The sequence below is a fragment of the Rousettus aegyptiacus genome, unplaced genomic scaffold, assembly GCF_014176215.1.
Source record: "Rousettus aegyptiacus isolate mRouAeg1 unplaced genomic scaffold, mRouAeg1.p scaffold_m13_p_3, whole genome shotgun sequence".
In the NCBI taxonomy this organism is placed as follows: Eukaryota; Metazoa; Chordata; class Mammalia; order Chiroptera; family Pteropodidae; genus Rousettus; species Rousettus aegyptiacus.
The window spans coordinates 145,029,415-145,054,781 of record NW_023416306.1 but is presented as its reverse complement, the minus strand read 5'-3'; the positions used below and the strand labels follow the sequence as shown (position 1 = coordinate 145,054,781).

Genomic DNA, 25,367 nt, shown 5'->3' with positions numbered 1-25,367 from the left:
GTTTGCTAAGAATAAAGCTTATTTTCATGTCTGGCAGGTCACTGCCCTGTCTTTCCTCATGTAAATGTGTTCTAGGAGGATGTAACTCTTCAACTATAATTCTTAAGAATATCTACTTAGAGTCTTAAAAAACAATAATAAATTAGATTCGATGAATTACATTAGGAAAGAATTTCAATCAGGGTCATTTTGAATGGTTTCTTTTGTGCTTAAGATTAGACTTCATTTAGTTCAACCCTTAGGAAATCCGCAGATTCTGGGCCTAAGAGTAAACTGAGGTTTGAGAGGTTAAGTGACTTGCCTGTGCATTATTAGTCATGATTTTTTTGGGTGTATAGAAGTTCACCTCTGAAGTAGCTTAAACAAAAAAAGGAATTTACTAGCTCATATAACTGATAAGCTTCAGACATAGGTGAATCCAGTGGCTCCAATCATCTCGTTAAAACTTGGCTTTTGTCAAAGTTTCTTCCACAGTATTGCCTTCCTTCAGGATGGAAGAGGGGGAGGGAGATGGTTATAAGTAGCTTACATCATTTCTATGGGTTATGATCCAAAAGGAAGAGGCATCCCACTCCCAGCATTCCCAGAGTGAATCTTGGAGAAGACCCAATTGATCCTCTTGGTTTGTGTACCTGTTTTTCTGGGGGGACAGAAGAAGGAAGTAGCATAGGTCCCACCAGGGTCACATGAAGTGAGGCAGTGTGGTCCTCAAAGAAAAAGGGGGGGATGGGTGGGAAGCAGATATGCACTGCACCAAGGTCGCCCACCCTATGTAATTCGTGCATACTTCTCTCTACCACATATAAGATATGTTATATAATACATACATGTATAATAGTACATAACTGTTCTACCCCATGTCTATTCACCAGTCCATGTATATTCTTGATTGTACATACCCCATCCAAGTCAAATCATTTCAAGCCAACACGCAGATCACCACCAATGGTTTATCTCTTGATCTACCAACTCACGTGAAACCAGCAACCCTTGTGAAAAGTGTCCCTCTCCTCGCCACGGGCCCATGAACCGTGGGGGTTTCTAACACTGGGGCGTAAACGGCATCTGGTTCTTTCTTCAGGGCCATCTCACCTAAAATCGCCTATTCGTTCCTCTTAAATAAGACATCTCGATGGATTCATGACTAATCAGCCCATGCCGACACATAACTGTGGTGTCATGCCTTTGGTATTTTTTAATTTTTAAGGGATGCTTGGACTCACCTATGGCCGTCAAAGGCCCCGTCACAGTCAAATTAATTGAAGCTGGACTTTAATCTAAGAATAAGGTTCAACAGGGAAGGGTATCAGACGGGTATGTGAGTCAATTGACCAGGACACCAGGTCATTACTGAAGGTTGGGCTAGGACTAGAAAGTGGGATCTCAGTCCTATTGCAGTTGTGGAGGTTACAGTGAGGAAGTGACATAGGTGACCTTAAACCAAAAGTAGTTGGAGTCTCTTAAAGGAATATAAGGTAGAAATGAAGATAAAACTCTGAAGCAATATTAAGTCAAATGACCATTTTTTTCCTTTCAGAAATATATGGATATTGTAAAATGAAATTCTCGGTTATTGCTAATTGGTCCCCACAATTCTATGATATAGTGTAGAAGTGGATTGAAAGGCATACTTTCTGTGTTCTTGCTCCTTGTTTTCTTCCTGTCACAGTGGAGTATAACAATAATAATAAAGACAGAAAACTTCTTAAAGTTCCTACATGGATAAAATATATTAAAGTATGAAGAAAGTGAATGATTATGGTAATAACTAGTGTTTATCGAGCAGTTAACATGTGCCAGGCACTGTAGAAAATGCATAACCTCATTTAACCTATCCTGAATGAGGAAGTGTTAGTCTGTTTACAGGTCAGGGAATCAAAGCTGCAAGGCATCAGTAATTTTCCCCAGCTCCTCACTATCACAGCTGGGTTTCCACTTTGAGTATGTCTGACTTCGGGGTCTGTGTTCTCATCATTATGCTTATAATTATAATTAGTTACGGCTTTAGTTCATTTAATTGTGTAACTTGGCTGTTTTCAAGCAAAATTATTACTTGTGGTACATTGTGTTTTGTCCTGTGTAAAATAAAGTGTACTTGAAGTTGGCTTTCTCTCCTCCTCTCCCCCTACACCTCCAATTCTCCTTCCCCATTAGTGACATAAGGACCTTATTCCTGCCTCGATCCATCGGTGACACCTAGGGCCTCTCACTGCTCTGTAGAGAACTAGACCATCTAAACATTTTAAATCTCAAGCAATAATTACACACATTAATCACATGGAAAGCCATGGATAACCTAGAGCCCTTGAGGCACATCTGAAAATATAACTAACTATATTATTTAAATCGTGATCCAAGAAATGTCACTGCTTAGGGTGTTTCCTGTGTAGATAAATGTGGTTCCAAGGAATATAATACCAAAGCCCCTTGTCTACACTAGCTGTGTTCATACCTTTTAGTGTTTTTCCTGAGAACAGTTCTTGCCTCAGGTTTTTTCACTGTTTTTCCTTCTCCACCCACACCCAGCTTCATGTACCTTCCATCTCCCACAGACAAATTGTGCTAGTCTACCTGTTTTACTCACACAGGTGTTTTCCTCCTCTACCAGTTGATAACTGGTTTGACAATGTACCTGCATTTTCTCTTAGCCCTTCTTTAGCACTAGTCAGCTATCATTTGAGTCTGTATCTTCTAGTCTCATTACATGGCCAGCCGTCAGTAGATTCATGATAAGCTCAGCCTTGGTATCTGGTGAGTGCTTTCATCAGATAGCGATGGACAGTGTTTTGTCATTAGATAATGGCTTTCCAGGTGGCTATAATGTATTTCTTTTCATATTATCTACAATAGCAGTCTCTAAACTTTTTTGATCATTCATTCCCATTACTATGTTCTTGGTGAGCAATTCTTTTTTTTTTTTTTAAATGGAGAAAAAGTAAGATTTATTGAAAGTACATTTTAGAAGGATATGGGCCACACTAAGGAAGGTTGCAGCCCTATGGAATTTAGCAGTTGAAGAGATAAAACAGTACGCCCTAAAGGAGGGATGGGTTTCCAGCCGGGAATGCTATAACTGTTGAGGAGCAACTCTTAACCAAATAGATGTATATTTATTTATAAAGTATACACATTTGCTACCATCATTAGCTTATAACTCTCTCTCTCTCTCTCTATAAAATGTTAGGGTGAAGTTCATTGTTAATGATAGTGGATATAAATCCACATTCTAAATAACCTTCTTGATGAACTTGACTTTCTTCTAGCCAAAATTTGGATTTAGTAGATTTTAACTTTGAAATGTGGCTGTGAAAGATCTGATATTTTAAGTGTCAGTTCTGTCATTTGGTTGTTTTCCTTTGTTTTCTTTGCAAAGGACTCTGGTAAAGTCACTTCTCTATTTTTTATGGATTAATTAAACCTAGGTAATATAATCAGAAAATCCACTTAACTGAATCTAGCAAACTGCAGTGTTACTATGTTAGCAGGGATGACTGGGTGGGATCACCACTGTCACCCCCAGAAATGGGTAACTCCTAGTTTTCCTTGCTGTTCTAGGCCAGGAGACCAGTCCATGGGCTGAATGCAAGTTTACTCATTCTGTATATAAAATATTAGTTAAGCTTAATGCTTTTTTTAATTTGTATGAAGTATAAATGGATGTCCTCATATTTTCTTCTCCTGCATTCCAAATGGATTGCCTATTTCTGGAGTATACACACCCCTGGGATGCATGGACCTCCTTTAGAAACCACTAGTTCAAGGAACAGTTTCTCACATAGGAAAGGATGTTTCGATTTAAAAAGATCTGCTCATTTCAGTTACTCAACCATTTTATAGAAAGTGAAACGGTTTTGAAATGAATTGTCTTTATAGAGATCCATTATTTGCAAGCAAAATCCCCACTCTACAAAATGTGAAATGTTCTAAGCAACAGCTGTGAGTACTTGAAACATGCGCTCCTCTTTAACGGTTTAACTGTTGCCAAGGAAAATTTAGTTAGCTTTAGAACCTTCCTTGGTTTTAATTCTGCATTTACCCTCAACCAGAGATTGAGCAAGTTAAGTTCTTGTGGCTTGGACACTGAAGTTTTCATGAAGACTGGTACAAGAACTTGAGATTGGTATTGTAGCCAGTTGTATAGAGCCTAGTGGTAATGAACTTTATCAGCGCAAAAAACGGGCACTATTATGCAGTGGCCAATTAATTATCTGTAGTCTGTAGGGGGAGCCTGTTTTCATCCATGAGAGCTATCTTTTCCTATTTCCCATTTCAGTTCAAAACAAGAATATTTTTTCTTTCATGGCACATAAAAAAATCTTTTTCCCACTCAGGAGCCATTTCCGGGAGTGTGCACAGAAATCTGCAACACTTTAGTGTTAACACAAACAAGAGAAAAGCATTTTTCGCCATTACTTGTGCACATGGCAGTTTTATTTATACATAGTTCTATTTCCTAACTGTATAAAAAACATGGCCTAATACTGAGGGGATAAACTAGGCTACAGAACGATACATACTACATTAAAAGAAAAAAAACTTGGAAGTACACTAAACTGCTGACAGTGGTTGAGGGGTTATGAATGTTAATTTTTTTCCTTGCCTCTTTTTTCACTTACCAAGTTTTGAACAATTAGGACCCTGACATTTGTAATTAGCATTAAGAATTTTCTTCCTTTTTCTTGCTCCCTCTCCCCGCAAGTACCCGCAAAAGACGTATGTAGCGTGCCTTCAAATTGAGCTGCAGTCCAAGAATATTTTCTGGAAATGGATCATTTGGCCTGAGGCTCACTATGGATGCCAACACATCTCTAAATATTTTAGCACTTGTTCTAGCTAGAGTTAAGTCAAGGTTTCACCATAAACTCTTTCGGATCCAACCTCCAATTAAAAGCTCCCAAGCTCCCAGTTTGGAGCGGGGCTTCTCCGAGTTCTGTTCAGCAGGAGGGCCAATGCAGTGGATCTCAATAAATGCTTGCGAGCGTAGAGACAGCACTCCTACCTGCATAAGCTACACTGAACCGGCCTCAGCCAAGACTTGCAGGAGCTCCAGGGAGCTGATATTCAAGAGAGGTTCAGGGAAAAGGAGACAAGGAGAGAGAGAATTCGAAGCGATACCCAACCCTTGGCCAGGCCCCAGGGGTTCAGATTTCGGTGCCAGGCCTTCAACGGGTTCAGCGGAGAGCGACTGCTCGAGGTTTCACAGCGGCCTGCAAGGGCCCACATACACAGGCGCGGGCTGGGGATCTTATTGCGGTTCACGCAGCGCTGATTCCGGTCTTGAGTGGGGGCTCCTCGAGCCTCGAAGGGCCACCCCAGCCGATACAGGGGACGGAATCAAGGCATCGAGAGCTTCCCCACCCGTGGCCGGTTCTTGCCATTAGAATCCTCTGGTAGAAGACGACCTCCGCGCACAGCGTGGAAACCGATTCCGTTGCTCTGTCAGTCGCACACTTCCCGGGTTTAAGGCACGCCTCTCAGGCCTACTGGCGGCTGTAACTAACAACCCTCTTCAGCCTCCCCAAATGCCTGGCGGAAGCGGCGGCAGCGCGGACGGAGATCGCACTGCATCCGGGTTCCTCTCCCCTCAGCCCAATCCTCGGTCTCCGCTCTTCCCACCCTCCTGTTTCTCCGCCCCCACCCCGCCGCCAATCCCGTATCGGCTCTCAGCCGAACGTGCTGGCACGGGAGTGAAGGCGGACGCCGGCCAATGAAGGCTCGCTTCCCGTTTGAAGCCTCCAGTGAATGGGCGCGGGGGGCGGGAGCTCCTGGCCAGAAGGTTTGGTTGAGAGTGTGCCATGGACTCAGCCGCCCGGTGATATTGACAATAGGAGAGAGAAAGGGGCATTGACGGGGACCCACCGCGGATACCGAAGGGCGGCTCTGGCAGCGGCGGCTCCAGCGGCTCCTACTCCTCTTTCTTTCTCCTCTTGCTGCCGCTGCGGATCCAGTCTTCCTCTTTCCCTTCCCCCCCACCCCACGTCGTCGCCGCCGCCGCCAGGTCTGGGGCAACGAGCAGAGGCGCCGCCCGCCGGGAATGTGAGCAAGGAGCCACCGGCGGAGCCGCAACGGGGTCGGTGCCGATTTGATGGGACGGGCCCGCGGGGGAGGATCGTGAGGCCGCCGCCGCTGGAAGCGCTGAGGTTCAGGTCTGGCCGTGAGGCCTAGAAGCGCCGCCGCCGCGGAACCGGAGGGACGCCGCGCCGGACTGCCGTCGCCCCAGGTTCCCTGCCGCTGTCCGGACCTCCCCCCCGCAAGTCCCGGTCCCTCTACCCGCTCCCGCTGCGGCCCTCTCGCGCGTCTCCCGCCCCTCAAAGCCACAGATCATCTTCGGATTCTTCCCCAGAAGCTTCAAGGTAACTTCGTCTCTCCAGCCCAGCGGTGCGCCTGCTTCCCTTCCTCTTCCCAGTCTTCCTGGGGAATCTGCAGGGAACCAGCCTCGGGAAGGCCTGGCCCAGGCAGCCGAGGAGTGCGGTGGGGTGGGGTGCGAGAGAGGGAGCGCCCGTCCCACTTGTCTGATTTACCTGCAAATGCTTCTCTTGATGCCCCTCATTCACTCTGTCCCCTCCCCCGCACCCTTTTCTCCACCTTCCAGCATTGGAGGCGTATTCTTGTACCCCTTATCCACTGACGAAGGCGGGGGGAATAGAGGGGATTGGTGTTGTGAGGATTCTGTAGCAGCTTATCTTCAGGGCTTGCGGTGGGGGTGGGTAGGAGCAAAGGGAGCATGTGAGCATCCCAACAGATAAACCCCTTTCCAGTCTTTATCCTTCATCCTAGTACTCCCTTTGGATTAGCCTGAGCCTTGGAATGCCCCGTGCCCACTGCTTAGAAGATGATAAAGCTTCGGGCGCCTTGGTTCAGGGCGAAACCTGTTTCCCCGGGCTTCGCACGGACCCGCTGCTACTGCACGTTCAGTTCTGCAGCGCTTTAGGGTTGAGATCCTTGACGTTTATTCGCGGCCGCGGACATAAGGGAAAATGATTCTTTTAAAAAGAAATTGCTATCAATAAATCATCTTTAGAAATAGGGATAAAAACGAGACAAAAAGAATGATGGAGGAACAGAATTTACTGAAATCCTGTTGTTACAGTTAAATGAAATCTAAGTAATTCACATACCAGATTGGAAAAGCAACCCCTAAATTTGCAACATACAGATGTGATGTGGAGCTTCTTGCTCATGCAGTCTTTATGAAAATTTTAAAGTGGTCTTACTTCTTCTGTAGTCATTCATAGTTTGCAATTCCATTTTGAATGTCATATTTTTTAAAGCTAAATTAGATTTCTAAAAACTTAAAAGAGAACCAAACAAGACTTCAGAATTCCAGACCTCCACATCATGTGGTTATGTTTTTGTTTACGTTTTTGTTATTTTTACTTTGTTAGAACCCAGGTAATCCAGGTAACTTTTTATTCTTATACGTTCAGGAAGAAACTACATTACTCTTTTACTTAGAGCTTAAAAAATATTGGAATGACAGGTGAGTAATTGCATTTTGGCATTTTCCCCATATGCATTATATCTATTCAAGTCTGCCATTAATCTTGCACAGAGCCTGGGTACCATGGAAATGATGACATCTGTTTAAATTGGTAAATGAAATTGAGCTTAACGCTTGTTACATTTGGGGAATAGCCTTCATTTTAATAATTTGATAGGGTTAAAAAATCCATAAGAACTGTTCATCAGTTTGATGGAATGGAAATTAATATTTGACCATGAATTTTAAGGGAACTCAACTGGGTTATCTAAGTAGGCTGTGAATTTAAGTTTTCATTTCAATTTTGGTGCACCATTTCATCATAGTTTTATTTATTAAGCTTTAATAACTTAAGATGGCTTCACTCAAAAAGAAGACTTCTTTGAAATGATTTTTAATTATGCCTTTTATGTGTTCTGTTTAAAGTAATCTAGCCTGTCCTCATTTGCCGTGTGATGTAGTTTATCATAGCTAACACAGCACATTGCATTAAAAGTCATGCCTAGATAGTTTCAATAGTTGTAAATTTCACCTTGCTGTAAAACATTAGTCTAGATTCTTGAAGTACAATAAGGGTTTAAACTCCAGAGCCCATTCATTGTATTAAATATTGTGGGAAAATGTATCGATGGAAGTTTTCCAGCTGCAGAATAGCTCCAAAATTACTTCAGGAATCTCGAGAAGAGCTTTGCAGTTCGAATATGAGTAGCTTAGAAGAGTTCTTCAAGTCTAAATGAGTATCTTTAATGTTTATAGCAAGAGTAGCACAGTACATTAGAATATTGCACAGTACATTAGAATTACAATATTGCTTATATAGTAGTTATATTATTTCTATTTTCACCAAATTTTAATGTTTTCTTATTGAATATGATTTTCTTAATTGATTTTATTTAACATATATTCCCATTTTCATGAATATTGTGTACGGAAATTTAAAATTTGTGTAACCTACATGTATTTTTCCACTTTGGAAATATGTTTATAATACTTCTTTCTCTTCAGTAGGGATATGTCCTCAGCACCAACTACTCCTCCATCAGTGGATAAAGTAGACGGATTTTCTCGGAAGTCCGTCAGAAAAGCCAGACAGAAGAGGTCGCAAAGTTCCTCACAGTTTAGGTCTCAAGGCAAGCCTATTGAGTTAACACCTCTGCCTCTCCTGAAAGGTAAGGCTCATGACCAGGTGATGGATTCCCCTTCAGTTGATTTTTTAAAATATCTATAAGTTCCTTTTTGTAGAATTTTATATTTGTTAGCATTTTGTGTTGCACATTGAAGGGAAGGATGGGAGATTTCAGACATGTTGAAGTCACCTATGTGTGACCAAATATACTCATTCTCCTTTTTAAAGAGCTCAATTAAATATAAATAGCTGTGGACAAATGAACGGAAACTTATTAGGAGAATCTCTTACATCTATACATAGGAAAAGTGAATGCCAAAGAAACTTTAAGATGTCTGTACTTTTTATTTTTCTTCTATTGACATTTAGATGTATGTGTTACATGCAATGACAATTACAAATTGTACAATCTTAATCACAGGAAGTAGACATAGTAGAGGAGATGGTACCATTAACATATAGAAAACGATGTTTGAAAGAATTCATTTTTAAAAATCAAGAAAAAATAGTAACTGATGACATACATTCTTGTTTTTAGCTAGCACAAATAGAAAATGTATATGATGATTTTATTTATTTAATGCTAGTTTTCTCTTTCCACTGGAATGAATTAAAGACAAGTTTTTACTATGAGTTTTTAATATTTTTTTTTTTGAAATTAGACCTTTCGACTTTAAGTATGTAGATACTTTTTGTTCTTTTAATTTCCATCTATTTCCTTTATGTTTAAGAAGCATTGTTTGTAATATATCAGAATATAGCATTTATACTATAGAGACATCAGAATCTACCTTTGAAGGTAGATTTTTGTCTGCCTAACACTTAAGTGTGAGGAACAAGGGGACATGGATAACACAATGCACTTTAATGGCTCAGAGGAAATCCAAAAACCTGGTTTGTTAGTTCATTAATGAACATTTCTGTAACAGTTTGTGAAATCAGAAGGTATTCTAAGAAACACTGGAGTTTGACTAGAAAGGATCCTCAAAATTTAGCCTAGGATATTTCAAGCTTGTATTTTTCCCATGTTAACAGTTTTCTTAGAGAAGGGAGATTTATGAGATTCCAATGTTTATACTTGAAATTGGTGAAACTAAATGATTACTGATTACTATAAAGATGATAGATTTACCAGTTAGTAAAGATGAGCTCCTATGTGTTTGGGGGGAAGGTGATATTTGGGCTAAAGACTTTGCTGTAAAAATGAAAATAGTCTTTATGAGGCTTTGGAAGAAAAATGAAGGGAAAATTCTCTAGGGTTAAAACTAATCATGCTTGAAATACAAAGCTGGGAGATATTTTAGATTTTTTAGGAATTTAATCAACTAGACATGTAATAGCTGTTAGCATCTATGTCCAGCAAAGGACTTTATTCTGAGGAAGCAGATTAAACTTTTTTAGGGTTAGAAATATTTTTAAAGTTTATTGTTATATTTAACATTGGGGGGCTCCTGGTAGACATTTACGTTAAAACTTAATAACTACTCATAGGCAGGGTATTGGTTTTCTGGGTAGTGAAAGAGACATACATGAGAAGAAATTGGCACATGTTTTAATATTTTGTTGTTCTTTATCTCTTTTTTATTGTGGTCAACTATAAATAATATAACATTGACCATTTTAACCATTTTTAAGTGTGTATTGAGTGTAGCATTGAGTACATTCACATGTGCGTCCATCACATCTTCCCCAACCGAAGCTCTGTATCCATTAAACACTAACTCCCCATTCCCCACTACCCCTAACCCCTCAGCAACCATCATTCTACTTTCTGTCTGTATGAATTTGGCTACTCTAGGTACCTCATATAGGTGGAATCATACAATATTTGTCTTTTTGTGACTGCTTATTTCACTTAGCATAATGTCCTATAGGTTCATCCATGTTGTAGCATGTCAGTATTACCTTCCTTTTTAGTGCTGAATAATATTCCATTGTGTGTATGTACCACGTATTCTTTATCCACCTGTCAATAGACACTTGAGTCACTTCCATCTTTTGATTATTGTGGATAATGCTACTGTGAACATGGGTATATAAGTATCTGTTCCAGTCTCTCTCTTCACTTCTTTTGGGTATATACTCAGAAGTGAAATTGCTGGATCATATGTTTAATGTTTTTTTGAGGAAACACCATACTGTTTTCCATACCAGTTATATCATTTTACATTCACACCAGCAATGCACAGGGTTCCAATTTCTCCACATCCTCACCAGCACTTGTTATTTAAAGTTAAAAAAATTTTTTTTTTGGATAATAGCCATCATAATATGTGTGAAGTGGTAATTCATTGTGGTTTTATTTGCATTTCCCTAATGATTACTGGTAAGCATCTTTTCTTGTGCTTTTTGACCATTTGTATATCTTTTTCTCATTTTCTTAAGTGAAGTCTGGTAGTATTGAAAAATTTCCAAGAACTTTGGTCTCTAAGAATATGATTTTTGTGAACTTGTATATTTTGCCAGCATAGGAGAATTAGAGAGCAGCAGGACCATATAATGCTAGATATATCCATAAACTTAATTCCAGACAGACTGAAAGCAATTCTTGTGTAGTAAGCCCATTCTGGGAAAATATTTTGGAAAGCACTCCATAAATTAATTTCCATATATATAGAATAACAAAGAAGTTACTCTCAGCTATAGACTTCAGAAATATATATTTGCTCTTGATGTTTTTTTAGTGAATGAAAACAGTTTGTTAAATGACTATTTTATTTTTTTTACAAATAGATTGACTATTTTTGTGGTGTGGTGTCACTAACTTTATGAAGTAATTTATGGAATATAAAGGAAATATAGGAGGAATTTTTTTTTTTTTGCCATTTCTTTAGAAGAAACTAGAGTAAATTATGTATGCATGCCAAAGGATAGCTACTGATTTAATTTCTATAGTACTACTTTAAGTAAATTGGTAGGTTTGAGTTAATTTTATTTGTGTGTACAATATAAATCGCAGTTGAAATTTGTTTGTTGCTTTAAAAAATAAAGTAAAAGACATCTTCAAGGTCTTTAATTTAGGAGAGTTTGAGAATGGAAATTGTGTAAACACAGTTATGTAACTCAGTTTTAATATTTTTATACAATATTAATATTTTAATAAAAATTTAATAATTTTTGAAAGCTCAAAAATTACGTATTTATTAATGATCATTTGTTTTGTGTTTATGTATTGTCATAATGTTTATTTTATGCATATAATATTGGACTGACTTGTAACTAATACTGCCATTAATTCTTACCTTAAAAGTCTTCTCACTTGCAGAACCGTAATAAAGTGAAAGTTTCTTCTATTTTGCCCTTTTGCTAATAGGTGGGGTTTTTAAATTTGTATTAATGATGTTATTTTCTATAGAAAGCAATACCAACATGTAGTTTTCTGTAAATATATGGTGAGTGACCTCACTTTTCCTGGAAAGACAGACGTTTAATATACATGTGTATAAACCTTGAAATATAGACATTTGAATTTTCTTCATTGTCACATACTTCTGAAAATGTTTTCAGGGTGTCCTAAAGTTTTTGAGCTCGAAAGACTCTTAGTCCTTTTATTGACAAAGGAAATCCAGTAGAGTAAATCTTAGGGCCTTATGTGCTAAATAAGAAAGTAAAGACTTGGATGCTTTCCTTGTTGCCTACATAATAGGACATGAAACAAGCTTTGACAGTTATCTAGGTAAGTCGCTGAATAAGGACAATCAAACAAAATACTTAGCCAGATAGATACACATTTATAATAAATAATCATTATTATTATTAGTAGTAAATGTAATAATAGTAGTAGTATCTGGTTGAGTGGGTTATGTTCTCTCCCCACCCTATCTTCCCTTACTTCACTTCCAACTTTCTTTGACTTAAAAAGATTATGTAAGTTTAGATTTGAATGAAATGTTTTTGAAAACTACCATCTCTGAAGATGGGATTATAATAAGTGTCATCATTATTTTTAGCCAAACAATTCATTAAATGTTTTTGAAGCATTTTGCTGATAATTTGGACATTTGGTATTTAACATTCCAAAAATGTGAATGGAGGTTACGGTTCAGCAGAGAGAAACTCTTTTGTCTTTTAGTGTTGAAACCTTTAGATCAGTAACTTTGTGTTTCTATAACACTCCTCTAATGAAAACATTTTTGTCAAAACTCTAAGACTTGATTCAGCTTACCTTATTTTTATTTTTACGTACGGTGACAGCTTGTGAGGACTTTCTAAATTACAATTTAGTTTTTGTGTTTCTCTAATTATTGGATAGAATAATTCTCATCTCTGCTTTGTATAGTGTAAAGAAGGAATACACATATAGAATTCCCAATATTTATAATGGGCTAGGAATAATGTCCTTTAGTTTAGTGTTCACCTTCCTCTTTGTAGGCTATGATGCAGTGTGGCATATGGGAAGGTACATGGGCTTTGTTGCCCAGAAGAGGCCTAGCTCACTAGCAAATGACTTAACTCTTTTTTTCTTTTTTTTTTGGTCACCCTGCCCCATCCTGTGACTTAACTCTTAGAAGCGTTGGTTTCCTTGTCTACCAAATGCAGATGATGATAATAACCAATAGATGTAGCAGTGGCACATTGAATAAATACTAGCTATTATTACTTAACTAGGATTTCAGAAGTTAGAATATGAATAATGTGGAATTATTATTTGACTCTTTATATTTTCTTAGCAAAAAGTTGAAATTGGAAATGTCTCTGAAAATTATGAAACAAGAGCATAGTTTTGCAGTCATGAACCTTTTTCAACTAGAAAATTCAAAGAAACAGTTTGCAAAAGTATTGGATTTAGTAGAGTAGGCATATTTAAGCATCTTTATTTGGAGATTTTTATCTACTGTTGATATCCTGCCACATTTTTTAGTGTAATGCTTTTTATTTTTAACTTATTCATTTTTTGAATTAATACAATCATATGATTAAAATATGAAAAGATAGAAAGCGATGTATGGTGAAAAATCCTCCTCCTAACTTGGTTCTTCTAGTTCCTCTTCTCAGGAGCAATCAGTCATAATATTCTTGTACAGTTGGTATAGACATTCTTAAATCTTTGATTGAATTTGAAATGCATTGAGCAGCCTGAAATTATATGCACATTTTATATGTGTATGTTCATTTTTTAAATGGCAGAATTCCATAGCTTTTTTCAGATTCTCATAGTGGTATCTGAATCAAAAAGGTTAAGAATCATTGATCTAGTGTGTACCTTAGATTAATGATGTATGTTCTTTAGACAGCTAAATTGTAGTGAGATAGAGGGAGAGGTGTGTGGGGAGAGGGAGTGTGTGGTGTTGGGGGTTGGTTTTAAAAATTAATCATAAGCTTTACTTTTGAACCACGAGAACAACTGTAAGTTAATAAGTGTTAACATTTAGCTTTGCAGCCTTTGAAACAATGTGGTACTACTTTGCTTTTGGGGGAAGAAATGATAAGATCTTTCACAACACTAAGTGTCAGGTTACACCATTTTCATGTGTGAAAGATTATACATAGTTGTAGTGAAGAAGTATTTCATTCACTTTTAGGCAGGAATATTTTTTTCTTTATATATCCTAATAGTATGCTTCTGTAGCATAAGAGAAAATTACCATACAGAGTCTTATGTGGGCCAAAAGAAATTGAGAGTAAACATTCTTGATTTATTAATCATTTAAAAGTAGGGTAACAGCTTGCATTCATATCTCATCCAAGTATGATAATTACTGCTTAGTTCTTAATCTAAGGTTCATGGATTTCTCTTTGGGGACAGGGTATGTGTATCATGAATGGGCTTCAAGGTTCTAAGCACCTTCTAAAATTATATGTAAAATTTCTGTGCATGTGCAGTTTTTTTTGAGGACAGAGTTTATTGCTTTCATTAGATTCTCAAAGATTTAACCCTACCATTTCTGCTTTTCCCTATAGTTAAGAGCTTTTGGCTTAGACTAAAAGATTGGGTGTTGTCATTGTTATTGTTATTATTTCTGAGTGTCATGTTAGTTGTGTGTGTGCACATTCATTAGACACTTACCAGTAAACTTTGCAAGTTGTAAACAACAGAATTCATCATAATGTGGATGTCTTCAGGATATAACCCAGCCAGGGCATAAAAATATTGAGGTGTGAAATAAGTCTTCTCATAAGGTGAAGTGGTCTTTTTCTACCTAGAACTCTCTTCCCCTGATTTCATATTATTCTTCATTTCAGCTTAAATGGGACTTTCTTAGGGACCATCCTCCATGACTTTTAAAAATAATTATTCTTGAAGTTTCTATCACTCTCTTGTCTCTTGCATCATATTTATAATCTGAAAATTATTTTATCTTTGTTTTTTCACTTATATATTATCTGTTTCTCCTACCCATTAAAATGTTCTTTGGTGTAGAAACCTTGTTTCTCTTATCCCTAGGGCCCAGATCAGTGCCTCTTATGTAGTTGGCATTCAGAAAGTAATTGTTAATAAATGAATTAACATTGTTAGTTGACATCTAGGTTGTTAGTAATAGTAGTATAGACATTTATTTATTTTTTCTTAAATATTTAAAAAAATTTTTTCTTCCAAATTCAGGTCACACAGATTTTATTTTAACTTGTAATTTATACAGATTTATAAACTTGTTTAATGAAGACTTTATTTTTGAAGGATCAAATTGCTGACTGTTCACTTAAAATCCTGAGAATGGTTTTGTGCTTTGATAATTCTGATTATTTAAGGTTGAAAACAGAAGCAGTATCTTGTGGAGAGAGGATGGAGTGGATTTTTTGTTTGACATACTGATTCCTTTTATTTAGGGAATTCATCACTTTCATTTTGTAGAAGTTAAGATGTTCAGTACAGTGAAATCCCTTTTTTGTGCTGGTATTTGGGGACTGAATTATGGGCTTATCAGATCACCAGACTTTCTTTTTTTACATGGTTTGAGAGAACAGCATATCTGAATATTATAATTGACTTTCAGAACAGAGTTTTATGATCAAGATTTCTTTTGTCAAATCTTTTATAATAATGTTAGCTTTTAATATTAATTAGCTTTTGTAGTGCTAGGAAAAGAACAGCAGAGTTTCTAGATATTTCAAAAAGGCTAATAACTAAGGTAGTTCTTTGGTTTGTTTGCCAATGATGACATCCTCTTTTGCCATTTTTCTACCCTTTGTAATTGAAGATTTTTTAAAACAAATAGGCATCTTATTTTTATGTTACAGTAGAATAAAGTGTAAAGGAAAATTAATTGAATAATATGATATATTATTAAGTTGTCACTTAATGTATAACAGGATATACCTACAATATATAATATGTATTAGCTAAGGGAGACAGGTGGCCTCCTTGAGTTAAGAATGGAGGCCCTGGGGTCACACACAGGTAGGTTTGAATTCTGGGTTTACTGACAGCTATGTGACTTTTAAGCCATGGTTTTTTATCTCTCGAATTGGGAGAGTATTAGAACCTCACAGAGTCAGATTAGGTGCCTTCAAGCAGGTAAAACAGTTTGCTCAGTATTGGGTACATTGTAGGAGTTAAAGAATATTAGCTTTTTTAAGTATAAGGAGAGCCGTATAATGGAAAATGCTTACCAGTGTTTTTCAGGTGATTTTTATTTCTTTAACATATTACGCGTATTATTTCCACTTAAGGAAGAAAAATATGGAGTATGTATAGCTGTGGGAATTAGACTCTTAAAGCAGAAAGGAGAACTAGTTCTTACGGAACAATTTCAGCATTACTTTTTAGTCAACATTGGTTTCAAACTGACTTATTTCAGGAATGAGAACTTAAAGTGGCTAATGTAATTCTTTTTAAGGGAAATTCCATTTGTGCGGAGTTACCAGGGAAAATTATTGTTAAATAAACTTATTTTGGAAGTTATCTACTAGAACAAAATCTCCAAATTTTTTGTAATTGCTTACTTCTGTCAGTAAAATAACATATATATTTATGCATTGTGTGCATGTGTTATTATACAAATATGTAATGCCCATCAAGACCATGCACAGACATAGAAAGTTTAAAAAGAATGATATTGAAAAATAAAATGTATAGATGTTCTAATACTTAATTTTGTACTTCCTTTTTCCTTGCCCATCCTAACACATGCACTGGCCCTGATCACATCTTTGTTTTGAGATTTTACCTCCAACAGTGAACTTCCTCTTCAGGTTTTGAGCCTTGTTAGTTTTGTAGTGTTTTGGTTTTGAGCCAGAGAGAGGAGAAGAGTTGAATGATAAAATGTCTTTCTTTACCTTCTTTAAGTTTTTGTCCAGGCTTTTGAATTGATTGTACTTTAAAGAAATAATCCGAATTGAAGATTTTGCCAGTTTAAGGAGTATCATAGATGGTTCTTTGTCCAGAGCTTTTATCTTGCTATTGGTAGGTGGGTTTCACAGGACCCTTGACCCTCTTGAAATTTCAGGCAGTATTCTGTATCTCTATGCAGACTGACAGTTTTCTGGGCAAAGGCTTTCGAGCTTTTAGTAGATTGTCAGAGGAGTTTCTCCAAAGGCTGGGAACTGCTGCTTTGAGTGGTGGGTGTCAGTCTTCTCAGAGCAGAGAGAGAATTTGTCATATAATCCCTTTCTGTAGAAGGGAGGTCTCATGACAAGAGGTTTCTTCTGCATATCTCCTGATTTTTAATTCCTTTTAAAATTCAAACAGAATTTTAAAAGGTGTTTGAAGGAAGAAGTTACTACATGACTCCAGTGTGGTGGTTTGGAAATTTTTGATCAGTATCATTTGAAAAATTAAGCCAGGTGAATAGGATTATCAACGGTAAAATTGACTGTGCCTGTAAAAAAGCATTTTTCCTCTACTAGCTAGGGACCTGGAAACAATTAGGAGGAGAAACTCAGGTTCTCCTTGCTGGTGAATAAATAGTTTTGCAACCAGTGAAGGAGCAGAGAAGCAGTGTCTGTTGGTTTTCCAGTATGCCAGGCGATATACTATGGGGTATCACATTGAAGCCTTCAATCAACACCAAGAGCAAGGGATGTTTGCTGTTAACTGGGGACCGAATAACTTGCCCACTCTTGCAGAGAGAGCCAGGGCTGGGATCCCATGCCCATCTGGTTCCAAAGCCAGTGCCTTCTCTCTTAACGTGCATTAGCAGTAGATGGACATAGGTGAGTGCTGGAGCTCACCACCATCTCGTTCATGCTGTGCTGAGGTGATTTACTTATTGAATCATCTTACTACATCTTGAAGGAACCTGAAAATTGTAAGGATACTGAAGTGATGAGGAGGAGAAGTGGAGAAGATAAGAGAACAGCCAGGCCGGTAGCAGCACTATGGGAAGATATAAGTGGGTAGTGATGGGGAAGAGTCCTGGAAGAGCAGCAAGCCTTAGACTCAACTCTTTGGAAGGGCCAGGCAGTACAGCCAAGAGGCAGACAGGAAGGGTTGCTGGCCCCTCACAAAAAGAGCGGGGAGATGTTGCTCTGGACTCCAGTAGGACTTAAATGCTGCTGTAGTAAAGGCATCTCAGCCATGGGGAGGCTAGGATTTGGTAAACTGGTAGCATTTCAGCAGTGGTGTTCTTTACCATTCATCTTTCCATCTTTGGGAACTAGCTTATTGTAGAAAAGGGCATGGGTTCAAGTCTAGGTGATAGTCCTAGCTTTATGAACTTGTGGTCAGTTACTTAACCTCTTTGAGCTTCATTTTCTGCAAATGGGGCTGCTACTTCCCAAGGTTGTTTTGAGGAGTGAGGTAATATGGGTAATGTGTGGTCACTTGCTTAATAAATATTCCTTCCCTTATAATTCTGTTTGTCATTGATCTTTCTTTGAGTCGCTCCTATGGATCTGGATCTTGTTTCAGAGTACAAAGTATTATGAGGGAAGGGATCTGGCAAAATTTCATCTATTTATGTAGCACCATGACAGACTTTCATTTTGTGGTGGTGTTACATTTTAATTTAATTCATGGTTGCTTGTGCCTGGAACACTGTTCAAAGTAAAATGGTAAAACATTAAAAAGAACATAGAGAAAACTGGGACTTGGCATCATGTCAAGAAAAGTACTGTCTTCTAATAAGGAAGATACAGACTTTCCAATTAGCCTTTACCAAACACCCCCAAAAGACAATATCTGAAAATAGAAGGGGATACTCCTCTGCCACACCTTATAAGGAAATACAGTGAGAATTTAGAGTAGGTCTGGGCTTCCAAGGAGCTATCTATCTTATAATAGCAGTTTGGTAATACAGCTATTGGGTGCCTTGTGCATTAATTGGCGTGCACCACTTTTCTTTTTGAATGAATACTTTGAAATCAAGGACATTTGTAGCAAAAATGAGTTTCTTTTGAGGGTCAGAAGGCTACTTCAAGCTTTGTATCATTAGGTTAATTTTCCAGAAAGATAGTGATGCATCAACAGGACTGGTATTTTCCCCCTAATTTGTGAGCAGAGGTCAAAATAACTTGAAACCAGATTGATACAAGGGACTTCTTAAAAGTAAAAGGAAGTTATAGTGCTCTCTGTTCTGCCCCTGTCCTTACATGCCTCTATGTATATTTGATCTCCAACCCCACCTACAACTGATCAAACTGCTGTTTTTAACATTAACCAGCCATCTGGAAATAATATGACAGTTTAGTCAAAAACAGTTAATATCAAATTTTAAAACTCATTAGTTCTAAAATTTACGTGGATGTGGCTGGATCTAGAGGGAAATCTGTCTGTGAGGTTTCAGGTATCAGGAACTTTGACATAATTTACGGCTGCTAAGAAAAAACTTCGCACTTTATTACCTAGATTTAGTTGTTAAAGATTTTGGATAGAGCTATATTTTGTTGTATTTAGATTCATATCTTAACATTGTAAAAGGCATTTCAGCTAATGATGAAATTTATTTAGGCTTTTCTGGTTTAGTGAAATGCTCTCTCTAGAAATTGTGAACTTTAAATGCCCTTGGGTTTAGGAGTGGTAGACCCTGTACTCATACTCTGGAATTATGGTGAGGCTCCAATGAAATAGATTTCGTGCAAATGTTTTTCAAAGTACATATGAAGCAAACAGTTATGAAAGGAATCTGCATATGACCTGGTTAAATAGCCTCCTCCAAGGGCCTTAAATTCTCATTTTTCTAGTTATTCTGTGGACTGTGTAATTCAATCCATTCATTCATCAAATTTCTGAGTAGTAGAATGCAGTAGGCACTGCCCTAGGTACACATGATGCACAAAACCAGATGGTTGAGGAGGTTCTTCTTTTCAAATGGCTGTTGTAGCTGGAGGTCAGAAACTAACAGCACAATTAGGTTGTCAGGGCCAAATTAGGCTGGGTTAAAGTTTGTCCTTAACACTGTCCTTGTGCATATGTGTAAATATATGACCAAAGAATATATAAATCACCCATAAACCTCCTACCTGGTCACGAGGAATAATATTTTTCCTTCATGTTTATATATTCTTCTGTTACACTTAAGAATTTTTTTTTTCTTCTATGATTAATAGCATTATAATTACTTTGAGATAGTCTTATTGTTGGAGTTGGAATTAGAAAAAGTTCTTTTGCCATGGTAACATCATGCTTGTCATTTTATGATACTGAGGTAGGTTTCTTTGAAGATTGCTAGAAGATTACTTTGAGAGACAGTCTTATTATTGGAGTTGGAATTGAAAAAAAATTTTTTTCTTGTCATGGTAATATCATGCTTGTCATTTTATGATACTGAAGTTTCTTTGAAAACAAATCACTTAACCATTGCTTGCTTTTAAAAAAATATTATGAAACATTTTTATTTTTACTTTCAGACTATAAACATGAAATGTGCAAAATATCCTTTTAAAAACTAAGTAAAATCCATCTGCACGTCGAGGTATATACTCCATAGATGGCATTGTTATTAAAATGCATAATAAGTTTTCATGTGTTTTAATTCATGTGTTTTATGAACTGCTGCTTGGAATAGTGGGGGGCATAATACAATAGATTTAATTCATTAAGAGAATTAAAGTTTAGAAGATTAGAGCTAGAATTACTGTCAGCACCAATTGAAGTTCATTAAATGAAGGTACAAGCAACAGTAAAACTATAGTTAGTCAAAGCAATTAACATTGGTTATGGTGTTATGGTTACTGTGAAGATTGGGAAAATAAATAATTGGAAGTATTTAAAATTTGCCAAATTGAATGAAGTTAAAAAGTGAATCCACCTCCTTGCTACTTGCTAATTTAAAATTTTCCTTAGCTATTATGATTTAAATTATTGAGCATTATTTGTGCTGCACTCTGTGGGTAGTGAAAATTGAGTGGAGTACGTGCTTTTCAGTACCAGTGTTTGAAGCAGAACTGGATTGAGTGGTTTACTAAAATAAGGAGGAAAGCATCATCTATGATTATCTCAGACACTAATCTGTAGGAGAGTCCAACAAAATAAATAAAAAGACTTTAGAGTTTGGAGTTTTTCACAGTACTTAAATAACTCAATGATTAATGAATTTTGAAATAATTTTAGAATCATTTCATAATTAGTCAAACAATGTGCAATCCTGTGAATATAAATCTATATATAATATTAACATAGAATTGGTGAAATTGTATTTCTTTGAGATTTTACTTAATGGAATATTACTTTTCTTTTGCAAGTTAATGTGAGTAGGGCACTACACCTACACCTGCATTTCTTGGCTAGAGACCCTCCACCCCCTTTTTTTAAGCAAGACTGTTTATAATTCTGGACTGTCTCTTATGAGAATAATTTCTTTACATTAGTGTATTATAGTTAATGATTACTATTCATTTCTCTCCATAAGTGCAAGGGTAATTGAGCAGTTATTTGCTTCTTTATTGGTGAGATAGTCATGAAGTTTTGCTTGACTCATTTGAAGATGAGAGATCAAAAACTTCTCCAGAGGGTGATTTGGAGGATTGATTGAATTAATATAGCTAATGCTTAGAGCAGGGTCCAGATCATGGTGTTATATAAACGTTAGCTATCTTTGTCATCATTGTGGATGTTATTATTTATTTATAAATACTGCGTATAATCTGTATTTTAAGATTTGGCTTTCAAGTGGATCATTTAAAGATGATTTATTTCTGTAGTATTTTGCATTTGCTAATGAACTTTATGAAGCATTTAAAAAAGCATTTTTGAGTGAAGTAACTTTTGGAAGCTGTCAAAGTCGGTATATTACTGAACCTCAGGACTAGTCCAGGCAAGTGTGAGCTGCTTTGGTCTATGACAGATGTTACAGCATTGTGTTCACCTGCCTTCCCCAGCTGGTGCATGTAGTGTATATGGTGGGGATTGGGGGCTTAGATGTGTGTGATGACACTGAATGTTGTCACTGTGAAACATCAGGACTGTTGGTGGTTAAATGTAGTCAAAAGGTTGATAAACGTTAACCTGGACAGATAGGAAATACCCGTTAACCTAACATCTTTCTTTAAGTGGGAGCATTGAAAAATTAAAAAAAATTACAAATAAAAAAGATGTTGCTAGGAGTTTTGCAAAAGTATCTTTGGAGCAGGTGGCTTAGTATATGAACTTTGTGTGTGTTAGAAATTTTTTCTTCATCAGTGATTTTTACCTAAAGCTAATATTTATGAACTGAAATTATGGATTTGTTGAGCACCTATAATTTTGATTAGCAGTGAAACCTGTATTTAATCTTCATTCAGACTTAGAAAGTTTTTTTTCCTTTTTCTCCTTCATGAGAAGTTACGTTTATTACAGTGTCCAAACCACTCATTTCTTATACTTATCTCAAGATAATGAGTGTCGTCATTGACATGTCTTCAGTTTCTATCGAGACAAAATGTATTCAACCCCAGTGGATTTTTTTTCTTTTATAATGAATTCAAATAAAATAAGTAACTGTGAATAAAAATATTCACAAAAGCAACACATACATATATTTAAAGTAAGTATAGAATGAGGGAAATCAGGGTTCCAAGAAATCACTGGTAATAAAGTTCAGAGTTCCGTAAATGTGACTGAATTGGAATATCAGTCGGAATTCTCCTTTACAAGTTACCTTTTTTAGCTGATAGATGCCGATGTTTCTGTTCTACCTTGCATTCTTTTTAATCCTAAATATTTTAAATAAAGATTCCAAGACCGAAAAATGAAAACCTCAGTGAAGGCAGGGCACTTTAGGTGTATATAATATTTGACTTCAGTTTCATTGAAGAAAGAGACTGGCTTCTATAGTTGTTTGTTTTTCCCCTTCCTGTCTGGTTAAAAATTAAAAAAAAAAGGTTTTGACATTTACTTTTTCCTTCTCTCTGTATTTTTCCTTCCTTAGTTATTGTGCAGGTGAGTTTGCTTAGCTCTCTCTATGCAGGATATGGCTAAATCAGAAATACAAAGGTAGCGTGGGAGACTAGTGAGATTGATGATGAAGACACAACGCTACCCTGTTGCATGTCCAGCAGGGTAGAGTTATGGAAAGACCATAGGTTTGTGAGGCAGCCAGCCTACCAGCCAGCCTTAGAATTCCAGCCAATTGTTCTTGCAGGCTGGGCGATTTTGGACAAACGACCTTCTCAGAGCCTCAGTTTGCTTACCTGTAAAGTGACGATGATATCACCTGCTGTGCAGGATTAGTTTGAGAGCTGATATATGAAATGCCTAGACCAATACTGACACATGGCCCTTAGTAATTGACAGTTGTCATAATATTTCCATCTTTGAGGTCAGGGACCATGTCTATTCATGATTGTGTTGCCGTTGTCTAGGATAGTGCCCCTTTCACATCTTCACTGCTCAATCACCTGTTGAGTGAAATCATCCTTTTTAGGTAGGAGGGATTTTTTTTTCTCTTTTGTCCTTTTTAGTCTATAATAGTTCTCGTATCCCTCTTTTTTTTTTTTTTTAACCTTGCAGTTATTTATTGAAAAAACATTTATCCTGTTGAACTTCACACATTCTTAATTTGTCAGGTGTGCTATTATTAACATAAGCATTTTTGGCTCTAATTTAAACTATATTTTGTGTACAGCGTGGTCTGAAAAAATCAGTTGAATTTAATACAGTATTGTTTTAAAAATGGTAAAATTTTGAACATCCAAAAGTGGGTGGAATAACAGTTTTTTATATGGTGATTTTTTTTATTAATAATAATTTTAATTACAGTTGGAATATGATATCAGTTTCAGGTGTACAACATAGTGATTAGATATTATATAACTTAAAAAAGTGACCACCTTGATCAATCTAGTACTCATCTGACACCATACATAGTTATTACAATATTATTGACTGTATTCCTTATGCGCCATAACTATTTTTAACTATCAATTTGTACTTCTTAATCCTTTCCCCTTTTCACCTACCCCTGGAAGGGAATTCTTCATGCATATAAAGCAGTGCTTGCTGACTCATACAATCACCTCTTACTCATTCTTTTTTCTGGTTTGTATCTTAAATAGTCTTAATTTTTTTTTTTTTAAATGAAGAGAGATTTATGCAATGAGCATAGCTTTAAAGACAAAGATTTATGATTATGGCCTAGTCTGGTTAGACAAAAAGATGCGGCTTTGGACAGATCACAGCCTTTCAAAGGCCCATGATTATCGAAGGTTGCCAAGTGCTTTGATAGGCTCTGGTTTTATCCTCAAGTCTCTTCAGCTCTGATTGAGCGCTGGCAGTATCTGGTGTGTAAAGAGACGAGTGAGAGTTTATTGAATGAATGAAAGGATGGATATGGTCATTTTTCAGTTATCAGAATTTAGTGTGGGTCTTCACTGGGTAATATTTATTTAGCTTGGGAAAGCAAAAACAGTATACAAACATTGAGTGAATTTCAGTACAGTAGGCTTGACAGTACAATAAAACCCAACTCAATTTCTTGTTACATCTTGGGTTTGGATTAGACAGAGATTTGCTGGTTCACAAGAATTAGTGCTGGCGTTAATCTGGCACTTTGCTGCTTTCCTTGAAATATACATAGGAAACTTTTCGGTGAGCTGGAAACCAGGACCTAAAAGCATTACCTTTGTATAGTCTCTGTGTGGATATGGGGGAGATGTGTGAGTGGAAGAGTGAGCTCTGGGAGAGCGTATGATATTCTAGCCTCTTCTCTCACTCTGGTCCCTCTTGCCTTATAGGGATTTATGTCAGCTTAGAGGCGTTGGTTCTGGCTCATTATGATTGATGAAAGATAACTCTACTCCGCTCCTCCGTGTAGTTTCTCTTTCCTCTTAGATAGACTTCTCTCTTCATCCATTCTGTCTTTACTTTTGTTTGAAGTGTGTTCAGGACATTTAAAAAGCTTATTTTAATTCTAGCCTTAAGTAATCATAATTAAAAAGTTTCTGTTTGCTGCTGCAGAAAGTTTCTGTTTGTTATTGCAGAAATCCCTCCCCCTTCCACCTCCTGCCTTCATCTCCCTACAGTTGTACATTTTTTAATACTTGGGAAGCAGTGAATTTGAGGTTATCCATGTTTCTATCTCTTCATTAGTGAGTATAATTAAGAGGTGCAAGGATTTGATGTGGTTGGCTAAATTTTTACATAGCAGACGAACATAGTGGTTCATATTTTTGAAAATCTTTGTACAGTATTTGGATAGATCTTCTAACCTCATTTCTGGGGCTTTTTATTTTGCTATGCATAATTTGATAAGACTCGATCTATCTATCTTTGCTTGGCCTTTGTACTTGAAGGCGATGCAGCATATATTCTGAATAGACCGGTGCATAACTCTCCAGGAGCCCTTTCTTTAGTGAGCATGTCTTCGGAAACAGGTAATGCAGATTGGTCTCCAGGAATTTTCTTTCTTCCTGAAAACTGATTTCATGTGTCAAATATAACCTAGGCCCATAAACTCTGGCGAATGC

At 37.0% G+C, this 25,367-nt stretch overlaps 1 protein-coding gene across 6 annotated transcripts in view; it reads left to right on the top strand.

Annotated features, from left to right (window-relative positions):
• Positions 1-5,770: 5,770 nt before the first annotated feature.
• Positions 5,771-25,367, top strand: part of PPP2R5E (protein phosphatase 2 regulatory subunit B'epsilon) — a 128,133-nt gene continuing 108,536 nt past the window's right edge. For 3 of the 6 annotated variants that reach the window (XR_001596505.2, XM_016141790.2, XM_016141788.2), the window contains exons 1-2: positions 5,771-6,353; positions 8,486-8,649. Coding sequence is in view for 5 of the 6 variants with exons in the window: in XM_016141790.2 (XP_015997276.1) it covers positions 8,493-8,649 (157 nt within the window). In the remaining variant the exon portion in view is untranslated. The remainder of the gene's footprint in view (positions 6,354-8,485; positions 8,650-25,367) is intronic. The other 3 variants (XM_016141789.2, XM_016141792.2, XM_016141791.2) reach the window with 3 other exon arrangements.